This window comes from Mus caroli, unplaced genomic scaffold (assembly GCF_978045245.1).
Source record: "Mus caroli unplaced genomic scaffold, Mus_caroli_1 scaffold_14, whole genome shotgun sequence".
Taxonomy (NCBI): Eukaryota; Metazoa; Chordata; class Mammalia; order Rodentia; family Muridae; genus Mus; species Mus caroli.
This window is the reverse complement of record NW_028227269.1, coordinates 99444152-99471888: the sequence shown is the minus strand read 5'-3', so window position 1 is coordinate 99471888 and position 27737 is coordinate 99444152. Positions and strand designations below refer to the sequence as shown.

At 38.5% G+C, this 27737-nt stretch overlaps 1 protein-coding gene across 1 annotated transcript in view; it reads right to left on the bottom strand.

Annotated features, from left to right (window-relative positions):
- Positions 1 to 27737, bottom strand: part of LOC110288505 (cation channel sperm-associated auxiliary subunit beta-like) — a 239931-nt gene that overhangs the window by 11700 nt on the left and 200494 nt on the right. Inside the window, exons 19-22 of the mRNA XM_085830619.1 lie at positions 13375 to 13710; positions 7072 to 7211; positions 4242 to 4439; positions 1959 to 2069 (exon numbers count right to left, since the gene is read on the bottom strand). Of these exons, the coding sequence (XP_085686745.1) occupies positions 1959 to 2069; positions 4242 to 4439; positions 7072 to 7211; positions 13375 to 13710 (785 nt within the window). The remainder of the gene's footprint in view (positions 1 to 1958; positions 2070 to 4241; positions 4440 to 7071; positions 7212 to 13374; positions 13711 to 27737) is intronic.

Genomic DNA, 27737 nt, shown 5'->3' with positions numbered 1-27737 from the left:
CTAGAACTTCAACACATCTGACAAAATCAAACTACAACTTGGATTTAGAGCAGAGACAATAATCCTTTTTCTGCATGGTCTGTCACTGCAGAATATAGGAATAGTGGGCTTTGTTTGCTCAGGACCAGAAGTCGTGTGATGTTTGAGTTTAACTATATTAGCACTATTCTCACCCTGAAACTTGACCAATGAACTGCACAAACCACCTAACTTCTCATTTACAAAAGGAAATTCTCCTTTGATTGGCCAGACTGGTCAAGGCCTTGGCTTTATATCTTTTTTTATTATTATTATTAGGTATTTTCCTCATTTACATTTCCAATGTTATCCCAAAAGTCCCCCATACCCTCCCCCCCAATCCCCTACCCACCCACTCCCACTTTTTGGCCCTGGCGTTCCCCTGTACTGGGGCATATAAAGTTTGCAAGTCCAATGGGCCTCTCTTTCCAGTGATGGCCGACTAGGCCATCTTTTGATACATATGCAGCTAGAGTCAAGAGCTCCGGGGTACTGGTTAGTTCATAATGTTGTTCCACCTATAGGGTTGCAGATCCCTTTAGCTCCTTGGGTACTTTCTCTAGCTCCTCCATTGGGGGCCCTGTGATCCATCCAATAGCTTGGCTTTACATCTTATAGAGAATTATCTGCCTTTGTCTCTAGTATGCTGGAATGTTGTTCCCAGCACATCAGTCCAAAGGAAATACATAAGGTAGATAAATCAACAAGTACAACAAGCTTTTTAAAAAGCCTCCTTATAAAACTTTGAGTAAGGCTAAATTTGACTTCATCTTTGACATAGTTGTAAATCACATCTTTTAACAATGTAGTTTCATACATTTCAGAAATAATATGACACTTAAGGTCCCTGCCTCTGAACAACAGTGCTTAACGATGGTTAAGTGTAAGGTATATCCCATGGCTTCTTTGTCTTTACTGTCCAAACTGAGCGCTCCCTGGGTCTGCCTCATCCTGGAATGCTCTTCTGTGGCATAGTCAAGATTCCAGTTTTAGTTACTGGAGATCCCTAAGGGGAGACTACTCAGGCTTTGTCTTTCTGCCTCTCACTGAAAAGAATCAGGTATGATGTAAATGCCACACTTTTGCTTTGAAAGTAATGGGAAGACACAAAATAGTTCTCAGCAAAAGAAATGCCAATTTGATGTAGTATGTCTATGTTTGTTTACACATCAGACACCAGAGGTTCACCACCAAGTACCTTTTTCTCTGAACTCTAACATTTCCCTCTGATCCATCATGCTCTTCTAACCTCCAGATAGGTGGCTGTCCGGTTCCAAGGAGATAGCCTATCTTCTAAGCATGACATAGTAGGAGTTTAAATGTGCCTATGCTAGCACAAGGAATTGTTGAAGTCAAGATAAAGTTGGAAGTTCTTCTCTCCTTTGAAAGCACAGTGCTCTTTGTCTATTTGTCTCCTTTGAGACTTATTTGGGAGCTGAGAAGTCAAGGAGAGAGTCCATTGAGACTTCTTGCCTGGAAAGTAGTATCTGAGCATAGGTGAAGGTGAAATGCAGTGGCTGAAAAGGGAACAGCAGAAGTCCTTGAGAAATATGAAAAATAGCTGAAGTATCTCACTGAGTCCTCAACTGTGTCCATCTACAGTATAAATACTCTTTAAAAACTGTAAGTAAGTATGTATGCATGTATTAAGTATATATGGAGTGTTTGTGTGTGTGCACATGAGTATACATGTGTATGGTGAATTTGCGTGTGTGTGTGTGTGTGTGTGTGTGTGTGTGTGTGTGTGTGTGTGTGGTGAGTTTGTTATGGTGTGTGGATAGAGTCCAGAGAAGTTCTTTCCTTCTACTACTTCCTTGGGGTCAGTCTGAGATTCAGGCTTGATGGCAAGTACCATATCAGCTAACCTATCTAAATGAGGACAGGGATTTTTAAAATATGAACCAAACACTGCAGAAGTTAGTTATAGACAAATTATTTACCTTTGACTTGCGAAATTGATTTCTCGGTATGGGTTTGCTAGGGTCTGCATGATAAAAATTATCTGTGAGTGGAATAGAAATTCCCATATGGGATGGAGGTCTGTAGTTTATCTGCAAGGGATTAAGCAAAGGAAGAGGGCTATGTGTTATTATTCATCACCTCATAAGTGTTTTGTCTTTTCCATACAACCGTTCTGGACAAATACTTCACTTTCAGCTGCAGGTACTATAAATATTTCACCACGTCACTTTCTCTCCCACGCAGTTTCTGTAATTTCAGAGACCTGACTCTGTGATGATGTAATTTGGATTTTGTAAGGAAGTGAAAATGACTTTTAGTACTTAAAATAGGTTTCATTCCGTGAATGCAGAGCGTGTCTAAGCACTTTTAGTGAAGAGTCTCAGTGACGCAGGAAGATCAGTTTCAAGTTTTGATTATTTGTTTTCTATCACAGAACTAAGTGTAGTACAGCAGCTCATTTTTAGTTTGCTTTTCAGGCACAACGTTTTGTATTATATTTTCCATTTTGTCTTTAAATCAGTAAAAGAAACTGGGTCCTAGAAGCTGCAGTGATCTAAGCAGCAGCAATCTTGTGCATTTACCTTTGAGTATGTTTAAATTATCACACTGATGGCACACTTGCAGGAAAGTCTGCACCATATGAACTAATTGTAGTAAAGTTATTTACCCCCATCCCAGGAAGAAAAAAAAAAACCTATTCTGGAATATAATTTTCACTGAAATGTAATCAAACTTCATTAAGTGGATTGTGACAAGATTATAATTGATATGAAAATAACATTTTAACATTCGGCCATCAACTTTAGAAAATCATTTCCTATGTAAATTTGCAATTTTTAAAGGTATTATATTCTATCTTCATATTAACCTCAGAATTAAGGCATAATGAGCATGGGGGGGAAAGGAAAAGAATGCAACCGAGTACTAAGTCATGTAGGTAGACCACAGAATTTCATAGGGTCAACAAAGTAACAGTCTATATTGTTCACCTACACAGGCCAAGTAGAATTTGCAATTACCAGTTTCACTAAATGTACCAAATAAAGCTTCTGAATTGACATTATAAGGCACCATGTTAATTTTTCTAGGCTGCAACTATGCGTAATTTTAAAATGGATTCTTAAATTTATTTTTTAAATATAACATGAGTAATATATAACAATAGAATAAGTATCCCAGATCTGGGGAGGGATGAAAAGGAAGATATACAGAACCCTTCACCAGAATGCCCTCAACTTGATCATAGTAGATTAATGATGTACTTTGTACACAGGGTTAGTCAATGGTACCAGTTTCATGGATCTTTCTTCTGCACCAAATCCCATTGAGTTATCTGGTCCCCTTGGCTGACAAAAAAACATTAGACATGAAGCACTGGCATCCTCTCCACATTAAAAAACAAACAAAAAAAAAAAAAAACCCCACCAAAACTAAATAAATGGCTGGGCAGATGGCTCTATTGGTAATGTCTGCCACACAATGTGAGCACCACCCCACATTTGGATCTTGGTAACCAAGTACAAACCAACTGTGGTATCACTAACCTATAAGCCCAATGCTGGGGCAAAAGAGGCTGATCCTGGGAATTGTTGGACAATCTAGGGAAAGTGGTGACATCTAGGCTCAATGAGAGACCTTTTCTCAGAAATAAGGCAGAGAAACAGCTGAGGAAGACATTGTGTTGTTAACTACTGGCCTATACATGAGCCAAGCACACCTGCACACACACACTTATTTCCACATGTTTATGCTGGCCATCTCTATATACACAAAGACAAAAGGAAAAGACTCACAGATACTATGAAAACAAAAGCAAAAATTATTATATTGAAATGGGACTGTTCACAGGAGAATTGAAACTTCAAGTTCAACATTTTGAGACTTTTTTCTGAGGAACAAACAAACAAAACAAAACACCCAAACCCAAAGAGAAGTAGAATCAATCAGACCCATTAGCATGAGACTAGTCGTTGTAAGCCAAAACAACTGCATGCATTATAGACACCCAGAATCATACCATCATCCTATTAATAATTGATTACTAGTAATGAGAAAAGTTAGTGAGAAAAACAATTATTTCAGAAAGTTTTCACAGCTTAGAAAAGAATCCTCACCATCATGTTCTCAAAATGACCCAAGGTTTGAAAAATAATGGAAATGCTAGAGCTCTCAGACCAAAAATGCTAACAGAATGGCCAAAGCCTCACCCAGGACACACACACCACTTGTTCTCTTAAAGGTGCTGTAGCTAGGTTTCTTACCGGCAGAGTTTTGATCATATTGAAACCCCGACTGTCCTTGTGAACTCCGCTAATCCAGTCTTCACGTGGTATGTGCCTGCCAGGAGTGTGGTGCATAGTCCTGAGGTAACTGCAGCTGCTCTTTATGGTTGGCAGCAGTGTAATAGCAAAGCATGAACTTGATCCCGCCCAAAGAACCAGTGCTATTGAAGTGGAACCCTGTAAAGATCCAAAAATGAAGTTTAGAAGCCTGGAAACATCCAAAGTACGTTGTTTTTAAAGATCCAGAGAATGACCTATGATAGTTGTATTTTTCGTTATGAATAGATGGGTTTATTAACCATATAGCAAGCTAGCCAAAGGAAAAGAATAAATGACAAGAAGAAAAACACAAAATATCAAATCAGATATTCAAAATTCTTGATGAAAGGAGTCATCTTTTATTTGTTTGGTTTATTTTTCGTACTCTTTCTTACACTTGTGTGTGTGTGTGTGTGTGTGTGTTGTGTAGCTCAGAGGACAACTTGCATGAATTGGTTCTTTTCTCCTTCCTTGACCTTCCAAGTACTAGGACTATAAGTGTACATTAACATACATGGTATATGTGGTGCTTGGATATAACCCTGGGCTTCATGCATGCCTGATAAGCACTTCACCAAGTGAGCCATAGTGTTTCTCTTGGAGTGTTAAATATTGCTTCTTTGTATTCCAACATTAATATTTCATAATATTGTGACCTAGACACTTATTTTCAAGTCCTATCTCTATTAAATTTGGATGTTCCTAATCATCCTCTATTTGGGAGAAATTTTCTTCTGTAATTTTTTTTGAAATTTTCTTTTTTAATTTATTTTTTAATGAGATATTTTCTTCATTTACATTTCAAATGCTAGCCCATTCCCCTACCCACCAACTCCCACTTCTTGGCCCTGGCACCTCCATACCTTTTCCTATCCTGTGGATTCTTGAACTTGGTTTCATGATCAAGTTGTCAAGTCACAGAATCCTTGAAAATGATGGGCATATGTGACTGGTTATATTTCCTTTATTGATATGTGATTGTATTATTTCCTGGACTGGACCTGATCTTCAATCTCACATGTCTTTCTCTGCTTGGTCAAGGATACTGGTAATGCTTTAAGCTGTGTTTTTAGATATTTAAAATATTCATCTCCAATATTTCTAGTAGTTTTTTATTTTCAAAATCTCATTTTTCTTGCTAAAATTCTTGTCCATGATGCCAACTGTCTTTTTGAGCACCAGAACTGACTTTTTTGTGTTATTCATTTGCTTACTTGAGCCCTCCTTCAGATTTCTAGTCACTTTTAACCATTTCCTTTGAAGTCTCTGTCTGGGCCTTTAACTATTTTGGTATCTTTGAATTTGTTTACTCAGGAGTTGGGATCTTTTACTTTGAATTTACTTACTCAGGAGTTGGGATCTTTTAGAACTATCATGCTGCTTTGTCTTTTCATGTTGTGTTTTTGAGATGTGATTGTGCATCTACTGGTGTGGATATGTTGTCTGATTTTATTTGGGATTCTTCTTGGTGAATAGCATTAAACCTCTGCTTTAGTTCCTGTTCTTGGGGTGTTAAAAACAAACAAACAAACAAACAAACAAACAAACAAAACCTTTTGCAAAATCATCTTAAAAGTGAAAGTGCTTACTTGGCTCTCAGTTAACAGTTCTACTCTGTCATCACAGGGAGGTAAATATGGCAGGAACCTAAATGCAGATAGTCCATGACATGTATAAGCAAGGGTAGACAGCAAGGACCAGAGAGTGGCTCCATGGTTAAGAGAGCTCACTGCTCTTTAGCAGGACCTTGATTCTTTCCCCAGAACCCACATGGTAACTCCCAAACACCTGTAACCCTAGTTACAGAGCATCCAACCTCCTCTTCTGGTCTTAGAGAGTATCAGGCACTCACACACATGTATATACATGAAGGCAAAGGCATAAAAAACCAAAAGTAATGAGTGAACGCCCAAAGCTTAGAGCTCACATCATACATTTTTATTCAGCCCATGAAATGCTGCTGCTCTATCCAGGGCAGGTATTGTCACCTCTGCTAATCTAACTAAAAGAATTTTTCTTAGGCATGCTCACAGGTCGACTTAGTCTAGACAAAGTTCACTGAGACCCTTTTCTCAGGTGATTGTAAATTATATCAAGTTGGTAGTGAAAGCTGACCATTAGAGCCTTAGCATTAAAGAAACAAACTGTCATATTAGTAGCAACATCAAGCTAAATCAGATATAGAAATATAATAAAATATATTAATTAAGGCCAGGTATTATACTATCAATAATCATATAAAATAAAGTGGCCAAAAATAATGTAGAGTGAGATTTAAAGTTCAAAATAATAAGCTAAAATATAAAACAATAAGGGGCAGAGGATGGGGAAAAGAAAAAAGGTAGAAAATAGAGAGAAATTGTGATTAACAATTTAGAGAACACAAAAAGTTAACTTAGAAAAAGAGGTTTAAAAATGTAAAAGCAGAAAGTATTTTATTTTTTATTCTTTTAAGATTCTCTTACTATGTAGCCCTGTATGGCCTGGATCTCAGTATGTAGACCAGGCTGGCCTCAGATTCCCATATATCTGTCTGTTCCTGCCCCCAGAGTTCTGGAATTAAATGTATATACCAATTCTGACCAGATTTGATATTTCTAACTTTTATCGTAACCTCCACCCTGCCTTATAAAATACTGCACATATTAAATGTGCTTACTTATCCTGGATGAAAGTATTCAGTTTCTCTTTCATAGCTCTAAGTCAACATTTTCTATATTTAATAAACTTCTTTGTAATAATAATAATGATAATAATAGGACATGCTTACTTTTTGAAAAAATCTTCCAGATACATGAATATTTAGATAATAATTTTCATTGAGGTCAAAAACACCTTGTGTCTTAACTTCCACCAATGCTGGATTTCCAACCACCACAGTGACAGGAGGGATAGGAAATGTTGACAGAGCTATGGAATCAGTGTCAACAGTTAATACTGCATAATGAAAATTGTAAAAACAGCTTAATAATGATTGGCAATTTTAATAGTGCTTAGAAAAATTTACCTTCAGAGACATTTTCATCAGAAAATATGTTTTTCTTCCATTCCTCCTTGCTCACCCAGGTTCTCAGATGGATACCAAGGTCACTTGGGTATTGCTGGTTATGTTTCCCACTAGGCAGGTACTTGTAGGTACAACTATGGAGCTACAACTATGGAGCTGAGGAAGCTGATGCCTGTTAAATGACTGTTAGTATCCTTGCAAAGTTTTATGTGTGATGAGAACTAAACTTGGTTCTCTGCAAGAGCCATGTGAGTCTAGTGTTCCTTTCAAAGATTTCCTAGTTTGTGATAAATTCCACCAGAGAAATTTAAGGAAGCAGAAAAAAACAAACTAGTCTCTCTGAATCACTTTTTAAAGGTAATCTGGGGTAGTCTTTGCTCATTGTAACACTATGTTTTCTGCCCTGTGGCATTTCTAGCTGCCACATCCAGTTATGAACAATGCATGACCTTGGACCTGAACTAAAAAATGTACCCCTCTTAAAACAGTCCTAGGTGAAGTATGTATAATTTTTCTCAGTAAGAACTTTTTCTGCTTTCGTTTTTCTCCAGAGACTTTCCTTAGGAATTTATTTCAACTGGATTTTTACTTGCTGGAAGAAGACAGCCTTTTCTTCACATTGGCATCTCCTGGCATTGTTTATTAGACTCGGACCCACAGAGGTAAATCCGAGGCAGTTACAGATAGGCAGGGCCCAGAAGGCAAAGGAACTTGAGGCCCTCTTAATAGATTAGTGTTACCCATGGAGATTAAAACATTGTGAAGTTTGGATTTCATACATTAATATCTTTACACTTGAATCTATATAGATAAGACCTCTGCTGCAGTGTGGGTGGTAACAGTTGCTCATGCTCCTTTGTAGAGCCATACAAGCTTTGCGAAAAGCATTGACACTTTACTTGAACTTGCAGATATCTGGAGTGTCTCAAGTGGGATGAGAAGTTTGACATCTCTGTCTAGCTATCCCAGAACAGGCACCTAGAAACTTCTTTTATTAAAATCATCAGCTTCCACTGAGGTCCCACCAGGAAACTAAAAGTCTGGCACTCCCACCTACATTTCAGATCTGTCCTTTACTTTGGTTCAGACACCTGCTTAACTTTGCATGCACATATTAATTGTTCAAAGAGTGCCCATAAACAAACGAGCAATCAAATAGGGAGTAAAATATGATGTTCTGTTTTCCATACACAGATGTCTTAGGGCTTCAGAGAAACATCAGATGATGTGTCTCTCATTCCAAAAACTGACCCCTGCTTGTCTGCCTTTTTGTGGTCCTTCTTTCAAAGTTAAGGTTTATCTCTAGTGAAAAATATAGGGCTATGGTAAAGACATTTGCTCTTTACAATACAGATGACCTGAGTCCCATTCTGAGAACACATAGTTTATATAGAGTTGACCTTTCTCCCAAAAGTTGTTCTCTGATCCCCACACATGCACCGTGGTCCATGTGTGTAACCATATAGCCTCAAAAACACAACCAAAAGAAAGGCTAATAAAATCAAAACTATCCAGACAGCCTAGTATGTGACTAAGTGCATGTATTAAGAGAGGCCAGGGGCTGGGACGTGACTAAAGCTGACTGATTCTGACGCAGTTATATTACAGGGCAACCAACATTCAAAATAGCAGATGTCCAAGACTGACCTTTTCAAAACAGGATGTGGGAATAAAGTCCAGAAATAATGAGAGGAGAGATACACAAGGGGTGATGAAGTTGAGAAGTCAGATGGGAAGGACTGTATCTTCTGTAAAATCCAATCAACGGGGAGGAGAAAGAGAGGACTTTCACTCGGGGCTATAGAATGAATGTTTCATGCTCAGTGGGGCACCTGTCAATTCATCTGGGTTGGCAACTGACTTTGCAAGAGCCTTTCACTGAGTCACCAGAGCAGGAGACCTGAAAGCCCACAGTACCCAACCTATCTCAGGCCTTTTAAAAAATTGAGGTGCAAATTAAGAGGAATTGAGGCATTTTCTTTCACTCTTTCCACATGCTGGTCAGAGCTCCATTCCCAATCATTGCCCTAAACCTGAAGTGGGAATAATATGAGCTGCACACACAAGCAGGAGCAATCATCCCACAGCACCTGGTTTGTCTCTTCTGGCTTTAGGAGCAGTGAAAACTTTGAACCAACATGGAGTTCCAGTACTGAATGAGCAACTAGATCACACCTAGACTGAAATAGCTTGATTGTTTCTCCTGCTACAACTTATCCTCTATTGAAAACTAAAATATGTGAGTACTCTAGGACAGACTTAGGCCTCTTTATCTGTTTCTCTTCCCTATGTTTCACATTGACTGTATCCCTCTCTTCTGCTTTGCTTCAGTACTCATTTCAACTTTGGCATATTTAGACTTCTAGCCCTTTTTAGTAAAGTAGTAGCTCAGAAGCCCTCTGCCTCAGGAGTAGCGGGTGCCATCTTGGTTCTGGGACTCCACCGAACTTAGGAACTTAGTCTGCACAGGTGAGAGTGTGAACCACAGAAGCGGACAGCTTCTGGGACAGGCAGGAGCCACAGAGCCGCTGAGGCAGCACCCTTTTCCGGCCGCAGACATCCGGCCACCCTTCTAGCCAGAGGACAGGTGTCCGCCTGGCTTGGAAGCCCTCTGCCTCAGGAGCAGCGGGCGCCAACTTGGTTCCGGGACTCAGCTGTACTTGAAGTTCTAGCCAAAGCAATTCGACAACAAAAGGAGATCAAGGGGATACAAATTAAAAAGGATGAAGGGAAAATATCACTATTTTCAGATGCTATGGTAGTATATATAAGTAACCTAAAAATTCCACCAGAGAACTCCTAAACCTGATAAACAGCTTCAGTGCAGTGGCTGGATATAAAATTAACTCAAACAAATCAGTGGCCTTTCTCTACACAAAGGATAAACCGGCTGAGAAAAAAATTAGGTATACTACACCCTTCACAATAGTCACAAAAAAATATAAGATACCTTGGTGTGACTCTAACTAAGGAAGTGAAAGATTTGTATGACAAGAACTTCAAGTCTCTGAAGAAAGAAATTGAAGATCTCAGTCGATGGGAAGATCTCCCATGCTCATGGATTGGCAGGATTAATATAGACAAAATGGCTATCCTGCCAAAAGCAATCTACTGATTCAATGCAATCCCCATCAAAAAATTCCAACTCAATTCTTCACTAAGTTAGAAAGGGCAATTTGCAAATTCATCTGGAATAATAAAAAATTGAGGACAGCAAAAACTATTCTCAACAATAATGGAACCTCTGGTGGAATCACCATGCCTGACATTAAGCTGTACTACAGAGCAATTGTCATAAAAACTGCATGGTACTGGTACAGTGACAGACAGGTAGATCAATGGAATAGAATTGAAGACATAGAAATAAATCCACACACCTATGGTCACTTGATCTTTGACAATGGAGCTAATACCATCCAGTGGAAAAAGGACAGCATTTTTCAACAAATGGTGCTGGCACAACTGGCGGTTATCATGTAGAAGAATGCAAATTGATTCATTCTTAACTCCTTGTACAAAGCTCAAGTCTAAGTGGATCAAAGCCCTCCACATAAAACCAGAGACACTGAAATTAGTAGAGGAGAAATTGGGGAAAAGCCTTGAAGATATGGGTACAAGGAAAAAAATTCCTAAACAGAATAGCAATGGCTTGTGCTGTAAGATCAAGAATTGACAAATGGGACCTCATAAAATTGCAAAGCTTCTGTAAGGCAAAAGACACTATCAATAAGATAAAAAGACCATCAGCAGATTGGGAAAGGATCTTTACCAATCCTAAATCTGATAGTGGACTAATATCCAATATGTACAAAGAGGTCAAGAAGCTGGACCCTAGAAATTCAAATAACCCCATTAAAAATGGGTTACAGAGCTAAACAAAGAATTCTCAACTGAGGAATACCAAATGGCTAAGAAGCACCTGAAAAAATGTTCAACATCCTTAATCATCAGGGAAATGCAAATCAAAACAACCTAGAGTTTCCACCTCACACCAGTCAGAATGGCTAAGGTCAAAAACTCAGATGATGATAGATGCTGGCAAGGATGTGGAGAAAGAAGGACATTCCTCCATTGCTGGTGGGATTGCAAGCTTATACAACCACTCTGGAAATCAGTCTGGTGGTTCCTCAGAAAGCAATACCTCTCTTGAGCATATACCCAGAAAATGTTCCAATGGTAAGAAGGATACATACTTCACTATGTTCATAGCAGCCCTATTCATAATAGCCAAAAGCTGGAAAGAACCCAGATGTCCCTCAACAGAGGGATGGATATAGAAAATGTGGTACATTTACACAATGGAGTACTACTCAGCTATTAAAAACAATGAATTTATGAAATTCTTGGGCAAACGGATATATCTGGAGGATATCATCCTGAGTCAACCCAATCACAAAAGAAATCATTAAATATGCACTCACTGATAAACAGATATTAGACCAGAAACCTAGAATACCCAAGATACAATTTGCAAAACACAAGAAAATCAAGAAGGAGGACCAACTGTGGACACTTCAGTGCTCCTTAGTTTAGGGAATAAAATACCCATGGAAGGAGTTACAGGGACAAAGTTTGGAGCTATGACGAAAGGATGGACTATCCAGAGACCAGCCCACCTGGGAATCCATCCCATAATCAGCCACCAAACCCAGATACTATTGCATATGCCAGCAAGATTTTGCTGAAAGGACCCTGATATAGCTGTCTCTTATGAGGCTATGCCAGTGCCTGCTCAAATACAGAAGTGGATGCTCACAGTCATCTATAGGATGGAACACAGGGCTCCCAATGGAGAAACTAGAGGAAGCACCCAAGGAGCTGAAGGGGTCTGTAACCCTATAGGTGGAACAGCAATATGAACTAATCATTACCGCCAGAGCTCATGTCTCTAGCTGCATATATAGCAGAAGATGGCCTAGTCGGCCGTCATTGGAAAGAGATCCCCCTAGGCATTGCAAACATTATACCCCAGTACAGGGGAATGCCAGGGCCAAGAAGTGGGAGTGGGTGGGTAGGGAAGCAGGGCAGGGTAGGGTATAGGCAACTTTCGGGATAGCATTTGAAATGTAAATAAAGAAAATATCTAATTTTAAAAAAAAAGCAAGTTTACCCAGTCTTATATAAGAAGAAGAAGCTGCGAAGAACCTAGATGTCCCTCAACAGAGGAATGGATACAGAAAATGTGGTACATTTACACGATGGACTACTACACAGCTATTAAAAACAATGAATTTATGAAATTCTTAAGAGAAATGGATGAATCTGGAGCATATCATCCTGAGTGAGGTAACCCAATCACAAAGGAACTCACATGATATGCACGCACTGATAAGTGGATATTAGCCCAGACACTTGGAATGCCCAAGATACAATTTGCAAAACTCATGAAACTCAAGAAGAAGGAATACCAAATTGTGGATACTTGATCCGTCTTAAAAGCAGGAACAAAATACCCATGGAAGGAGTTACAGAGACAAAGTTTGGATCAGAGTCTGAAGAAATGATAATCCAGAGACTGCCCCACCTGGGAATCCAACCCATAAACAACCACAAAACCCAGCCTGTATTGTGGATGCCAACAAGAGCTTGCTGACAGAAGACTGATATAGCTGTTTCCTGAGAGGCTCTGCCAGTGCCTGACAAATACAGAAGTGGATGGTCACAGCCATCCATTGGACTGAGCACAGGGTCCCCAATGAAGGAGATAGAGGAAGTACCCAAGGAACTGAAGGGCTTTGCAGAGGAACAACAATATGAACTAACCAGTATCTCCAGAGCTCCTATCAACCAAAGAAACTACATGGTGGGACTCATGGCTCTAGCTGCATATGTAGCAGAGGATGGCCTAGTCAGTCGTCAATGGGGGAAGATGCCCTTGGTCCTGTGAAGGTTATATGCTCCAGTATAGGGGACTGCCAGGGCCAGGAAGGGGGAGTGGGTTGGTTTGTGAGTGGGGGGCGGGAAGGGGGCCGGGGAGGATAGGGGGGTTTTGGGAGGTGAAACTAGGAAAGGGGATAACATTTGAAATGTAAATAAAGAAAATATCTAATAAAAATGCAAACTTACCTTTTGTTGTTGGAATAGCCTTAAATTGCAAATCTACTTTGTGTCCCACATCAATATACTTCACAAGATTAAGGGACATAAAATCAAGACTATCTTCTTGAATCCAATAATTACATGGTTTTACACCTATGGTCCAAAACCGTCCTACAATTGTGCCAAAGTTGTACAAGAACCAAGAGCCTGATGAAAACGTCAATGATGATGTTACTGTTTCAGGCATAGTAGCCAAGGCAAAAGCAGTCCATCTATCCATAATTCTTGTGATCATGAAGCTGCTATGGCCAGGTACCAATACAGTCTTTTCTATATCTGTATATTTAAATTGATGCTGGGGTTCTGAAGATAATATAGAGGAGATATGATGTAGAAGAAAACAGTTAATGCTCATTAAACAAGTGTGATCATAATTAACAAGTGTTTCATCTAGATATTTAAAATAATGATCATAGCCTCAGAGAATTTTCCAAACTTCAGTTACAACTAAAGTACAGTATTTTATTGAAAGTCCATTAAGTATATGTCATACACAAAACTATCTTTTAATGTTTACTTTACAAACATTGTACAAAATTCTCAGCAGAAATGCTGGAGAGATGGGTCAGTGGTTAAGAGCATCTGCTGCTCTTTCAGAGGACCCAGGACTGGTCCTCAAAATCCTCTGACTTCTGCAGGTATGGATAGCCCACATGCATATATGAAAGCAAAACATGTATTCCCATTAGCTAAAAGACATAAACCAAGACAAAATTTCTGCAAGAAAAACAAAACAAAACACAGAACAATCTACCTTCTCTCTTTTCCTCCTCCTCCTTTCCCTATCTCTCCTATCCTCTTTTTGTTCTTTTTTGTTCTTTGTGAATAATAAATACTTACACTTCATATTTAAAAGATAAGCATTAGTTTTAGTATGTTTATTTTTTGTTTTCATTGCATGTATGTAAGTGTTCCACAAACATAGTGGTGCTGTAAAAGAAAAGAATGTCACAACCTCCAAGACTGGAGATACAAATGGCTGTGAACTACGATGTCAGTGCTGGGAATCAAACCTGGATCATCTATAATAGCATCAAATGTTTTTAAATGATGAGCTAATTTTCTAGCTCTGGACATCAAATTAAACATGTCCCATTAAGAAAAAAGGAGAAGACAGAGAAATAGGATTCTAAGACTCACCCTGCCTTGTGGTAAGAGAAATAAGAGAGAGAGAGAGAGAGAGAGAGAGAGAGAGAGAGAGAGAGAGAGAGAGAGAGAGAGAGAGAGAGAGAGATATCAAATTGATATCCAACCAGCCAGCACCTTTGGCCAGGGCAGATAGCCAGTTTATCTACTGCTCTGAAGACACCACTGCCTGAAGACATCCCAAAAGTTCCACTGCACACAGGGCAACTGGGCAACTGACACCACAGTCTGAAGACTTCCCACAGGCTCTGATGCATGCAGGGCAACTTACCCAACAATCTGAAAGCCTTCCGGGAGTTCTGCTGGACACAGAGTAAAAGACCCCACAGTATGAATGGAAAAGAGTTACACAAAAGGCAACAGCTTGCCTGCTCCTCTGAAGACCCAAGGGAGACCACAAGCAACAGAGCTTATGGGACAGGGTCTCACAGGACTACATCTGCAGCCAGGAGGTGGGGATGTTCTTCAGCCCTCTGTGCACTGGTCTTGCCAGGAGAGAACTAGTCTCTTAGGAGTGCTGACACAAGTTTACATACTCACAGGAGGAACAAGCTCCAGCCAGGGACAGCTAGAACATCTAACACCAGATCTTATCAGATGGCGAAAGACAAACGTGAGAATATTACCAACAGAAACAAATGCAAAATGCAGAAAGATCATAACTCAAACCATCCAGAAAACCCAGGACACAATGAGAAGACCACACCTAAGGATAATAGGTATAGATGAGAATGAAGATTATCAAATTAAAGTGCCAGTAAATATCTTCAACAAAATTATAGAAGAAAACTTCCCTAACATAAGGAGCGAGATGCCCATGAACATACAAGAAGCCTACAGAACTCCAAATAGACTGGACCAGAAAAGAAATTCCTCCTGACACATAATAATCAAAACACCAAATACACTAAACAAAGACAGAATATTAAAAGCAGTAAGGGGAAAAGGTCAAGTAATATATAAAGGCAGACCTATTGGAATTACAGCAGACTTCTCACCAGAGAATATGAAAGCTAGATGATCCTGGACAGATGTTATACAGATCCAAGGAGACCACAAATGCCAGCCCAGGCTAATATACACAGCAAAACTCTCAATTACCATAGATGGAGAAACCAAAGTATTCTATGACAAAACCAAATCCACACAATGTCTTTCCATGAAACAAGCCCTTGAAAGGATAATAAAGGGAAAACTCCAAAACAAAGAGGGAAACTATACCCTACAAAAAGCAAGAGAGCAATCCTTCAACAAATCTAAAAGAACATAACCACAAGAATAGAATCCCAACTCTAACAAGAAAAATAACAGGAAGCAACAATGATTTTTCCTTAATATCTCAATGAACTCAGTTCCCCAATAAAAAGACATAGGCTAACAGACTGCCTATGTAAATAGGACCCAACATTTTGCTGCAAACAGGAAACCCACATCAGGGACAAAGACAGACACTACCTCAGAGTAAAAGGCTGGAAAACAATTTCCACGCAAAAGGTCCCAAGAAACAAGCTGGAGTAGCCATTCTAATATTGAATAAAATCGACTTCCAGCCTAAAGTTATCAAAAAAGATAAGGAGGGACAGTTCATGTTCATCAAAGGTAAAATCTACAAAGATGAACTCTCAATTCAGAACATCTATGCTCCAAATGCAAGGGTATCCATTTTCATTAAAGAAACTTTAGTAAAGCTCAAAGCACACATTGCAATGAACACAATAATAGTGGAAGACTTTAACATAATATACTAATCAATGGACAGATCATGGAAACAGAAAATAAACAGAGATACAGTTTAACTCACAGAAGTTATGAAACAAAAGAATTTAACCTAAGGCTGTAGAACATTTTATCCTAAAACAAAAGGATATATCTTCTTCTCAGCACCTCATGGTACCTTCTCCAAAACTGGCCATATAATCAGTCACAAAACAAGCCTCAACAAATACAAACATATAGAAATAATCACATGCATTCTATCAGATCATAGCAGACTAAGGCTGATCTTCAATAACAACATAAATAATAAAAAACAAACATGCATGTGGAAGCTGAACAAAATTCTATTCAATGATAACTTGGTCAGGAAAGAACTAAAGAAAGAAATAAAAGACTTTTTAGAGTTTAAGGAAAATAAAGCCACAACTTACCCAAATTTATTGGACATGATGAAAGCATTCCTTAAGAGGAAAACTCATACCCCTGAGTGCCTCCAAAAAGAACCTGGAGAGAGCATACACTAGCAGCTTGACAGCACACCTAAAAGCTCTAGAACAAAAAGAAGCAAATTCACCAAAGAGGATTAGAAGGCAGGAAATAATCAAACCCAGGGCTGAATTCAACCAAGTGGAAACAAAAAGAACTATACAAAGAATCAACCAAACCAGAAGCTGGTTCTTTGAGAAAATCAACAAGATAGATAAACCCTTAACCAGAAAAATAGAGGGCACAGGGATTGTATCCTAATTAACAAATCAGAAATGAAAAGGGAGACATAAAATAAGGATCTGAGGAAATCCAAAAAATCATCAGATCCTACTACAAAAGCCTATACTCAAAAAAACTGGAAAACCTGATGAAATGGACAATTTTCCAGACAGATACCAGGTACCAAAGTTAAATCAGGATCAGATTAACGATCTAAATAGTCCCATATCCCCTAAAGAAATAGAAGCAGTCATCAATAGTGTCCCAACCAAAAAAAGCCCAGGACCAGATTGATTTAGTGCAGAGTTCTATCAGACCTGCAAAGAAGACCTAATTCCAATTCTCCTCAAACTATTCCACAAAATAGAAACAGAAGGTATTCTACCCAGTTCGTTCTATGAAGCCACAATTACTCTGATATCTACACCACACAAAGACCTAACAAAGAAAGAGAACACCAGACCAATTTCCCTTAAGAATATTGATGCAAAAATACTCAATAAAATTCTTGCAAATCGAATCTGAAAACACATCAAAATGATCATCCATCATGATCAAGTAAGCTTCATCCCAGGGATTCAGGGATGGTTCAATATATGGAAATCCATCAACGTAATCCAATATATAAGCAAACTCAAAGAAAAAACCCACATGATCATCTCATTAGATGCTAAGAAAGCATTTGACAAAATCCAACACCCATTCATGATAAAAGTCTTGGATAGATCAAGAATTTAAGTCCTATACCTAAACATAATAAAAGCAATGTATAGCAAACCAGGAGCCAACATCAAACTAAATGGAGAGAAATTTGAAACAATCCCACTAAAATCAAGGACTAAACAAGGCTGACCACTTTCTCCCTACCTATTCAATATAGTACTTGAAGTCCTAGCCAGAGCAATTAGACAACAAAAGGAGATCAAAGGGATACAAATTGGAAAGGAAGAAGCCAAAATATCACTCTTTGCAGATGATATAATAGTATATAAAAGTAACCCCAAAAATTCCACCAGAGAACACCTAAACCCGATACAAAATCTCAGTGAAGTAGCTGGAAATGAAATTACCTCAAACAAATCAGTGACCTTTCTCTACACAAAGGATAAGCGGGTTGAGAAAGAAATTAGGGAAACAACACCCTTCATAATAGTCACAAGTAATATAAAATACCTTGGTGTGACTCTAACTAAGGAAGTGGAATATATGTATGATAAGAACATCAAGTCACTGAAGAAGGAAATTGAAGATCTCCGAAGATGGAAAGATCTCCCATGATCATGGATTGGCAGGATTAATATAGTAAAGATGACTATATTGTCAAAAGCAATCTACAGATTCAATGTAATCCCCATCAAAATTCCAACTCATTCTTCACAGAGTAAGAAAGGGCAATTTGCAAATTCATCTGGAATAACAAAAAACCTAGGATACCAAAATCTACTCTCAACAATAAAAAAAGAACCTCTGGTGGAGTTACCATCCCTGACCTCAAGCTATACTAAGAGCAACTATGATAAAAACTGTATGGTAGTGGTAAAGCAACAGACAGGTAGACCAATGGAATAGAATTGAAGACCCAGAATTGAACACACACAACTATGGTCACTTGATCTTTGACAAACGAGCTAGAATCATTCAGTGGAAAAAAACATAGCATTTTCAACAATTGGTGCTGGCTCAACTGGCAGTTATCATGTAGAAGAATGTGAATTGATCCATTCTTATCTCCTTGTACAAAGCTCAAGTCTAAGTGGATCAAAGAACTCCACATAAAACCAAACACACCAAAACTTATAGAGGAGAAAGTGGAGATGAGCCTTGAACATATGGGCACAGGGGAAATCTTCCTGAACAGAAAAGCAATGGCTTGTGCTGTAAGATCAAGAATCGAGAAATGGGACCTCATAAAATTGCAAATCTTATGTGAGGCAAAGGACACTGTCAATAAGACAAAACAGCAACAAACAGATTGGGAAGAGATCTTTAACAATCCTAAATCTGATAGGGGGCTAATATCCAATATATATAAAGAACTCAAGACTTGGACTCCAGAAAACCAAATAACCCTATTCAAAAATGGGGTACAGGTCTAAACAATGAATTCTCAACTGAGGAATACGAATGGCTGAGAAGCACCTGAAAAAAAAATATTCAACATCCTTAATCATCAGGAAAATCCAAATCAAAACAACCCTGAAGCCTGGCGGTGGTGGCCCACGCCTTTAATCCCAGGACTTGGGAGGCAGAGGCAGACAGATTTCTGAGTTCGAGGCCAGCCTGGTCTACAGAGTGAGTTCCAGGACAGCCAGGGCTACACAGAGAAACCCTGTCTCGAAAAACCAAAAAAAAAAAAAAAAAAAAAAAAAAAAAACCCAACCCTGAGATTCTACCTCACACAGTCAGAATGGCTAAGATCTAAAATTCAGGTGAGAGCAGATGTTGGCAAGGATTTGGAGAAAAAGGAACACTCCTCCATTGCTGGTGGATTGCAAACTGGTACAACCACTCTGGAAATTAGTTTGGTGGTTTTTCAGAAAACTGGACATGGTACTACCAGAAGATCTGGCAATATCACTCCTGGGCATATACCCAGAAGATGCTCCAGCTTGTAATAAGTACATATGCTCCACTATGTTCATAGCAGCCTTATTTATAATAACCAGAAGCTGGAAATAACCCAGATGTCACTCAACAGAGAAAATGTGGTACATTTACACAATGGAGTACTACTCTGCTATTAAAAAGAATGAATTTATGAAATTCTTAGGCAAATGGATGGCTCTGGAGGATATCATCCTGAGTGAGATAGCCCAATCACAAAAGAACACACATGATATGCATTCACTGATAAGTGGATATTAGACCAGAAGCTCAGAATACCCAAGATACAATTTGCAAAACACATGAAACTCAAGAGGAAGGGAGATCAAAGTGTTGATACTTAGAAGGAGTTACAGAGACAAAGTGTGGAGCAGACCCTGAAGGAATGACCATCCAGAAACTGCCCCTCCTGGGGATCCACCCATAAACAACCACCAATCCAGACAGTATTGTAGATGCCAACAAGATTTTGCTGACAGGAGACTGCTATATCAGGCTCTACTTTAATGAAGAAGTTAGAAAAAGGACCCAAGGAGCTGAAGGGGTTTGCAGCCCTATAGGAGGAACAACAATATGAACTAACCAATACCCACAACACTCCCTGGGATTAAACCATCAATCAAAGAAAACACATGGTGGGACTCATATCTCTAGCTGCATATGTAGCAAAGGATGGCCTAGTCAGCCATCAATGGGAGGAGAGGCTCTCCGTCTTGTGAAGTTTCTATGCCCCAGTATGCCAGGGCCAGGAAGTGGGAGTGGGTGAGTTTGGGAGCAGGAGGAGGGGAAAGGGGATATGGGATTTCCAGAGAGGAATCTAAGAAAGGGGATAACATTTGAAATGTAAATAAAGAAAGTATCTAATAAAACAAAGAAATGTAAATAACATAAAAATCTAATAAAAAATACAGGAAAATACAATCCTGTGAAGGAATTGAACAAAGTGGCCCAAGACCTAAAAGTCGAACTAGAAACAATAAAGAAAACAAAAATGGTGGCAATCCTTGAAATGGAAAATCTAGGAAAAGGTCAAGAATTACAGATGTAAGCATCACCAACAGAATACAAGAGATAGAAGAGAGAATCTCAGGTGTAAAATGTACCTGAGAAGATAGTGACACAACTGTCAAAGAAAATTTAAAAGATAAAAAAACTCCTAACTTAAAACATCCAGAAAATCCAGGACACAATGAAAATACCAAATCTAAGAATAATAGGAATAGATGAGAACAAAGATGCCCAGCTTAAAGGATCTAAAATTGTCTTCAACAAAATAATAGAAGAAAACTTCCTCAACCTAAAGAAAGAGATGGACATAAATGTATAAGAAGCCTATAGAACATCAAATAAAGTGTACCATAAAAGAAAATTCTCATATCACATAACAATCAAAACACTAAACACAGAAAAAAGAAAGAATATTAAAAGCTGCAAGGAAAAGGGGCCAAGTAACATACAATGGCAGACCTGTAAGAATTACACCAGACTTCTCAACAGAGACACTAAAAGCCAGAAGATGCCTGAACAGAGCTCATGCAGACCCTAAAAGAACACAAATGCCAGTCCAAGCTACTATACCCAGCAAAACTCTCAATTAACATAGATGAAGGAACCAAAATATTTCAGAGAAAAAACAAATTCAAACAGTATCTAGCTACCAACCCACCCCTACAGTGAATTCTAGAAGGAAAACTCCAACACAAGGAGGGTACCTACACACACACACACACACACAAAAAAAAAAAAAAATCCCAAGATAGTAATCATCTTACAACAAAGCCAAAAGGAGAGAATCACATGCATATAGTGCCACCTATAAAAACAAATGTGCTTTTTATTAGATATTTTCTTTATTTACATTTCAAATGCTATCCCGAAAGTTCCCTATACCCTCCTCCCGTACTGCTCCCCTTCTAAAAACAATCAGCTGCATTTAATATCTCTCAATATTAACGGACTCAACTCACCTATACAAAGATATAAACTAAGAGATTGAAAACACAAGTAGATCCAGCACTTTGCTGCATACAAGAAACACACTTCAACTACAAAAAAACAGAAACTACCTCAGAGTAAAAGGCTGGAAGAAAGGCTTCCAAGCCAATGGTCCAAAGAAAAAAGCTGGAGTTGTCATCCTAATATCCAATAAAATAGACTTTCAACCAAAAGTTATCAAGCAAACATGAGAAAGTACACTACATACTCATCAAAAGAAAAATCCAGCAAAATATGTCTCAATTCTGAACATCTATGCACCAAATGCAAGGGTATACACATTCATAAAAGAAACTTTACTAAAGTTCAAAACACACATTGAACCCCACACAATAATAGAGGGAGACTTCAATACCCAACTCTAACTAGTGGACAGATCACTGAAACAGAAACTAAACAGAGACACAGGAAACTAATAGAGGTTATGAACCAAGTGGTTTATACAGATATCTACAGAACCTTTCACCCTAAACAAAAGAATGCACCTGCTTTTCAGCACCTGATGGTACCTGGTCAATAATTGACCTTATTATTAGTCACAAAACACATTTAACTGATACAAGAAAATTGAAATAATCCCATGCATCCTATCAGATCACCACGGCCTAAGGCTGTTTTTAATAGTGACAAAAAAACAAAAACACAAACAAAAACAAAACATAAAACCCACATACCCATGGAAGCTGAACAACACTACTCTATAGTGACTTGGTCAAGAAAGAAATAAAGAAGATTAAGATTTCCTGGAATTCAATGAAAATGAGCACATAGCTTACACAAACTTATGGGACACAATGGAAGCAGTGCTAAGAAGGAAATTCATAGCAATAAGTGCCCTGGTAAAGAAATTGGAGAGATTCTACACTACCAACTTAATAGCACACCTGAAAGTTCCAAAATAAAAAGAAGCAAATACACCCAAGAGGAGTAGACAGCAGGAAATAATCAAACTCAGGGCTGAAATCAACCAAGTGGAAACAAAGAGAACCATACAAAGAATCAACAAAATCAAAAGCTGGTTCTTTGAGAAAATCAACAAGATATATAAACGCTTAGCCAGACTAAATAGAGGGCACAGAGATTGTATCTTAATTAACAAATCAGAAATGAAAAGGGAGACATAACAACAGAAACTGAGGAAATTAAAAAATATCACCAGATCCTACTGCAAAAGCCTATACTCAACAAAACTGGAAATTCTGGATGAAATGGACAATTTTCTAGACAAATACCAGGTACCAAAGTTAAATCAAGAGCAGGTAAACTATCTAAATAGACCCATATCCCCTAAGGAAACAGAAGTAGTCATTAAAAACCAAAAAAGCCCAGGCCCAGACAGCTTTAATGCAGAATTCTACAAAACTTTCAAAGAAAAGCCAACACCTAAATTGCCCAAACTATTCCATAAAATAGAAGCAGAAGGAACACTACCTCACTCATTCTATGAAGCCACAATTATTCTGTTACCTAAACCATACAAGGACCCAACACAAAAAGAGAACTTAAGACCAATTTTGCTTATGAATATCGATGCAAAGATTCTCAATAAAATTGTCATAATCTGAATTCAATAACACATCAAAGCCATCATTCACCACAATCAAGTAGGATTCATCCCAGGATGCAAAGTTGGTTCAATATATAAAAATCCATTAATGCAATCCATTATATAAACAAACTCAAAGAAAAAAAATCACATGATCATCTCCTTAGGTGTTGAAAAAGCACTTGACCAGATACAAGACCCCTTCATGTTTAAAGTACTGGAGAGACCAGGAAATCAAAGCCCGTACATAAACATAATAAAAGCAATATACACCAAACCAACAGCCAATATCAAATTAAATGGAGAGATACTTGAGCAATCCCACTAAAATCAGAGACACAACAAGGATGCCCATTCTCACCATATCTATTCAAAATAGTACTCAAAGTTCTAGCTAGAGCAATAAGACAATAAAAGGAGATCAAGGGGATAAAAATTGGCAAAGAAGAAATCAATATATTACTATTTGTGGATATGGTATTATACATAAGGGACCCAAATAATTCTACCAGAAAATTCTACAGCTGATAACCAACTTCAGCAAAGTGGTTGGATATAAAATTAACTGAAATAAATCAGTATCATTGCTCTATACAAATGATAAACAGGCTGAGAAAGAAATTAGGGGAACAAAACCCTTCACAATAGTCACAAATAATATAAAATATTTTGGGGTAACTCTAACCAAACAACTGAAGATCTCTATGAAAATAAGTTCAAATCTCTCAAGAAAGAAATCAAAGAAGCTCTCAGAATGGAGAGATCTCCCATGTTCATGGATTGGCAGAATTAGCATAGTAAAAATGGCCCTCCTACCAAAAGCAATCTCAAGATTCAACACAACTCCCATCAAAATCCCAACACAATTCTTCAAAGACATGGGAAGAGCAACTCTCAAATTCATCTGGAAAAACAAAAACCCAGTATATCAAAAACAATTCTTAACGATAAAAGAACTTGTGGGGGAATCACCATCCCCGACCTCAAGCTATACTACAGAGCAACCTTGATTTAAAAAACAAAAACAAAAACAAAAACAACAAACAAAACAAAACAAAACCTGCATGGAATTGATTCAAAGACAGACACGTTTATCAGTAGAACAGAATTGAAGACCCAGAAATAAAATCACACACTTACAGACACATGATCTTTAACAAAGAAGACAAAAATACACACTGGGAAAAAAAAAAGAAAGAAACTTCAATAATTGGTGCTAGTCTAACTGACAGTCTGTATGTAGAAACATGAAAATAGATCGATATTTGTCACCCTGTACAAAGCTCAAGTCCAAGTGGATCAAGGAACTCAACATCAAATCAGATACACTCATTCTAAAAGAAGAGAATGTGGAAAAGAGCCTTGAACTAAGAGCATGCACTCTGTCCTGAAGAAGACTGGGGTGCTGGGGATTAGAGGGGTGTTGAGGATGCTTCCAGGAGGGTGCTCCTCCATCTCAGAGGAGAAGGGGAGAAGAGAATGGGGGAAGGTTCCCTATAAGGGGGGACTAAGAGGAGAGGGCTTTTCCTATTGGGATGTAAAATGAAGAAAGAAAGAGAGAAAGAAAGAAAGAAAGAAAGAAAGAAAGAAAGAAAGAAAGAAAGAAAGAAAGAAAGAAAGAAAGAAAGAAAGAAAGAAAGAAAGAAAGAAAGAAAGAAAGAAAGAAAGAAAGAAAGAAAGAGAGAGAGAGAGAGAGAGAGAAGGGAGGGAGAGAGGGAGGGAGGGAGGGAGGGACGGATGGACGGACGGACGGAGGGAGGGAAGAAGGGAGGGAGGGAGGGAGGGAGAGAGGGACAGAGGGAGGGACAGAGGGAGGAAGGGAGGGAGGGAGGAAGGGAGGGAGGAAGGGAGGGAGGAGGGAGAAGGAAAAGGCTAGAAAAGGGGGATGATAGAGAGAAAGAGAAACAGAGAAAGAGACATACAGAAAGAGAGAGAATAAGAGAGAGAGAGAGAGAGAGAGAGAGCTGGGATAATAGACATGTGGGTAGGATCTGGAAAGAATTTGGGGAGGGAAACAAAATATATATCACATTTTTTTCAATAGAAACAAACAAAACAGGTTCTTGCTGTGTATGTAGCTCAGACTCACCCTGAATTCATGAGTCTCCTGTCTCTGAGGCCCATGTAGTAGGGTTCAGGGGTGAATCACCTAGTGGAATTCAGCTTTATTCTTTCTTTCTCTCTCTCTCTCTCTCTCTCTCTCTCTCTCTCTCTCTCTCTCTCTCTCTCTCTCTCTCTCTTTCTTTCTTTCTTTCTTTCTTCCCTTTTACCTCTCTCTTTATGTCCTGGAGCATGCTTGGCAGATGCAAGTTTGGCCATTGCATAAGTAATAGGAACCTAACATTTAACATGGTCCCCCACCTGCTGACTTGCCTTCATCTGGTTTCTCTGCTTTCCTCTATGGTTTGTCTATATACCTGCCCACTCACAGAAGACTAGGTGACCTTGTTCGGAGTCACAACAAGCCATTTTCTAGCAAAACGCTCTAATGCCTTCTCAGTTACGCAGAGTAAAACATAAATCCTCCATTAAATTAACAAAACTAATTATGTGTAGTTGTGTGGGTTTGTGTATGTGAGTATAGGTGTCCTCTGAGAGCAGAGGCATTGTATCCCCTGGAGTTGGAGCTCCAGGCTGTTCTGAGTACCTGAGATTGGTGCTGAGAACGGAAACTGGGTCTTCCACAAAAGCAGTACATACTTATTTATCATTGAGCCACCCATCTAGCCCCAAAGTCTATTAACTTCTGCTTTATATCTATCATTAATAATTAGAAATGCCCTTTATGATAGAGATTCAAATACCTTTTGTTTGTTTTTATTTATTTTTATTAGATATTTTCTTTATTTATATTTCAAATGTTATCCCCTTTTCTAGTTTCCTCTCCAAAAATCCCTTATCCCCTTCCCCTCCCCCTGCTCCCCAACACACCCATTCCAACATCCTGGCCCTGGCATTCCCCTATACTGGAGCATAGAACCTTCACAAGACCAAGTTTTTGGTTTTTTCCAGACAGGGTTTCTCTGTGTAGCCCTATTTGTCCTGGCACTCACGGTGTAGACCAGGATCACCTCAAACTCACAGGAGTCACAAATGCTGTGAGTAAAGACATATGCTACCACTGCCCACTTCAAATTTATTTTTATTATGTAGGGAAATTTTTTCAATAATTTTTGAAAAAAAAAATGACATGAGTTACCAGGAGCCTTCAGGCTTGGAGTGGGTTTAAAGGAGACACAAAGCAGAACTCTGTTGTGGCTTTAAAGACTGAGGGTCTCCAGATGTTCCAGTTCTCTATACTGAGTGCTGATGATAACTTTTAAAATGGCCTAAAAACATTCTTGCTAGTTCTGAGAGTTAAAAGCCACTGGCTTAGGGGATTAACACCTATAACCTGGGGGGGGGAGGTGTAAATAATGTGGCATTTGTTCTATCTGTGCAGGAACTGCATGGTTCTAACTTTCAACCTGTTAGTTGAAAACACAGGAAGAAAAGGGAACACTTTGAAAAGTGAATTTAGCGTTTATTTCTAAGATGTAAAACATTCCCCATGAAAGCTCTCAAAGAAAAAGGGAAAAGGCAACATGATCATGATGATCCTAAGCAGGACAAGGGAACTTGCCCTGCCTCTCTGTCTTCAGCACTTATACTTCTTTCAGAATATATCATGACATGGTAAAAATTTCATCACAAGTTTACACATAAATTCAAATTGTTAACTGAATAAGAAGTTTACAACAGAATATGTTTATGCCAGGTGGTGGTGGCGCACGCCTTTAATCCCAGCACTTGGGAGGCAGAGGCAGGTGGATTTCTGAGTTCGAGGCCAGCCTGGTCTACAGAGTGAGTTCCAGGACAGCCAGGGCTATACAGAGAAACGCTGTCTAAAAAAAAAAAAAAAAAAAAAAAAAAAAAAAAAAAAAAAAAAAAAAAAAAAACCTAAATAAATAAATAAATAAATCAAAACCAGAATATGTTTACATGTGTGTCCATTAGAAGTAATTATCTGGCTTAACATTTATCACCTCTCATAGCTCCAGAGGTTCATGGAGAGTTAAAAACCATAACTAAGTTATTAGTGAAGTTTGGCATAGATAGATAAACCCAGTCAATATGTTATCTTCTGTCCTATCACCTATAATAAATCATTAATTCCCTTTTTACCACCTTTGGTTACTGGTCTTACAACATCTTGGAATGTGCTCTGAGTAGTAGAGTGTCTGCTTAATATCTAAGCGACAATGAACTGGTGACACATGGGAGACTGACAGAGTTCTCACTGCAGTTTTGACTATCAGAAAAGGATCTAATAAACAAATAAACAGTCCCACTATAATAGAGCTTAATAAATACTGATATAATTTTAGGAATTCTTATAGAATCATCATCAAGAATTAAGACATTATCTATTTGTCTATATAGCATCACTACAAGACAGTACATCTTTGTTGCTTTGCAGAGATCTGTTCAAAGGGGTGGACTAATACCTGGTGATTGTTATATGTGTGATAATAATAGAAAAATCATTTTAATAGCAGGAATATATCCTAAAATGACTTTTATCTTGGCCTTGCCTACCAGAGTTCTATGATAGATTTTAATCTAAGGTAAAGTC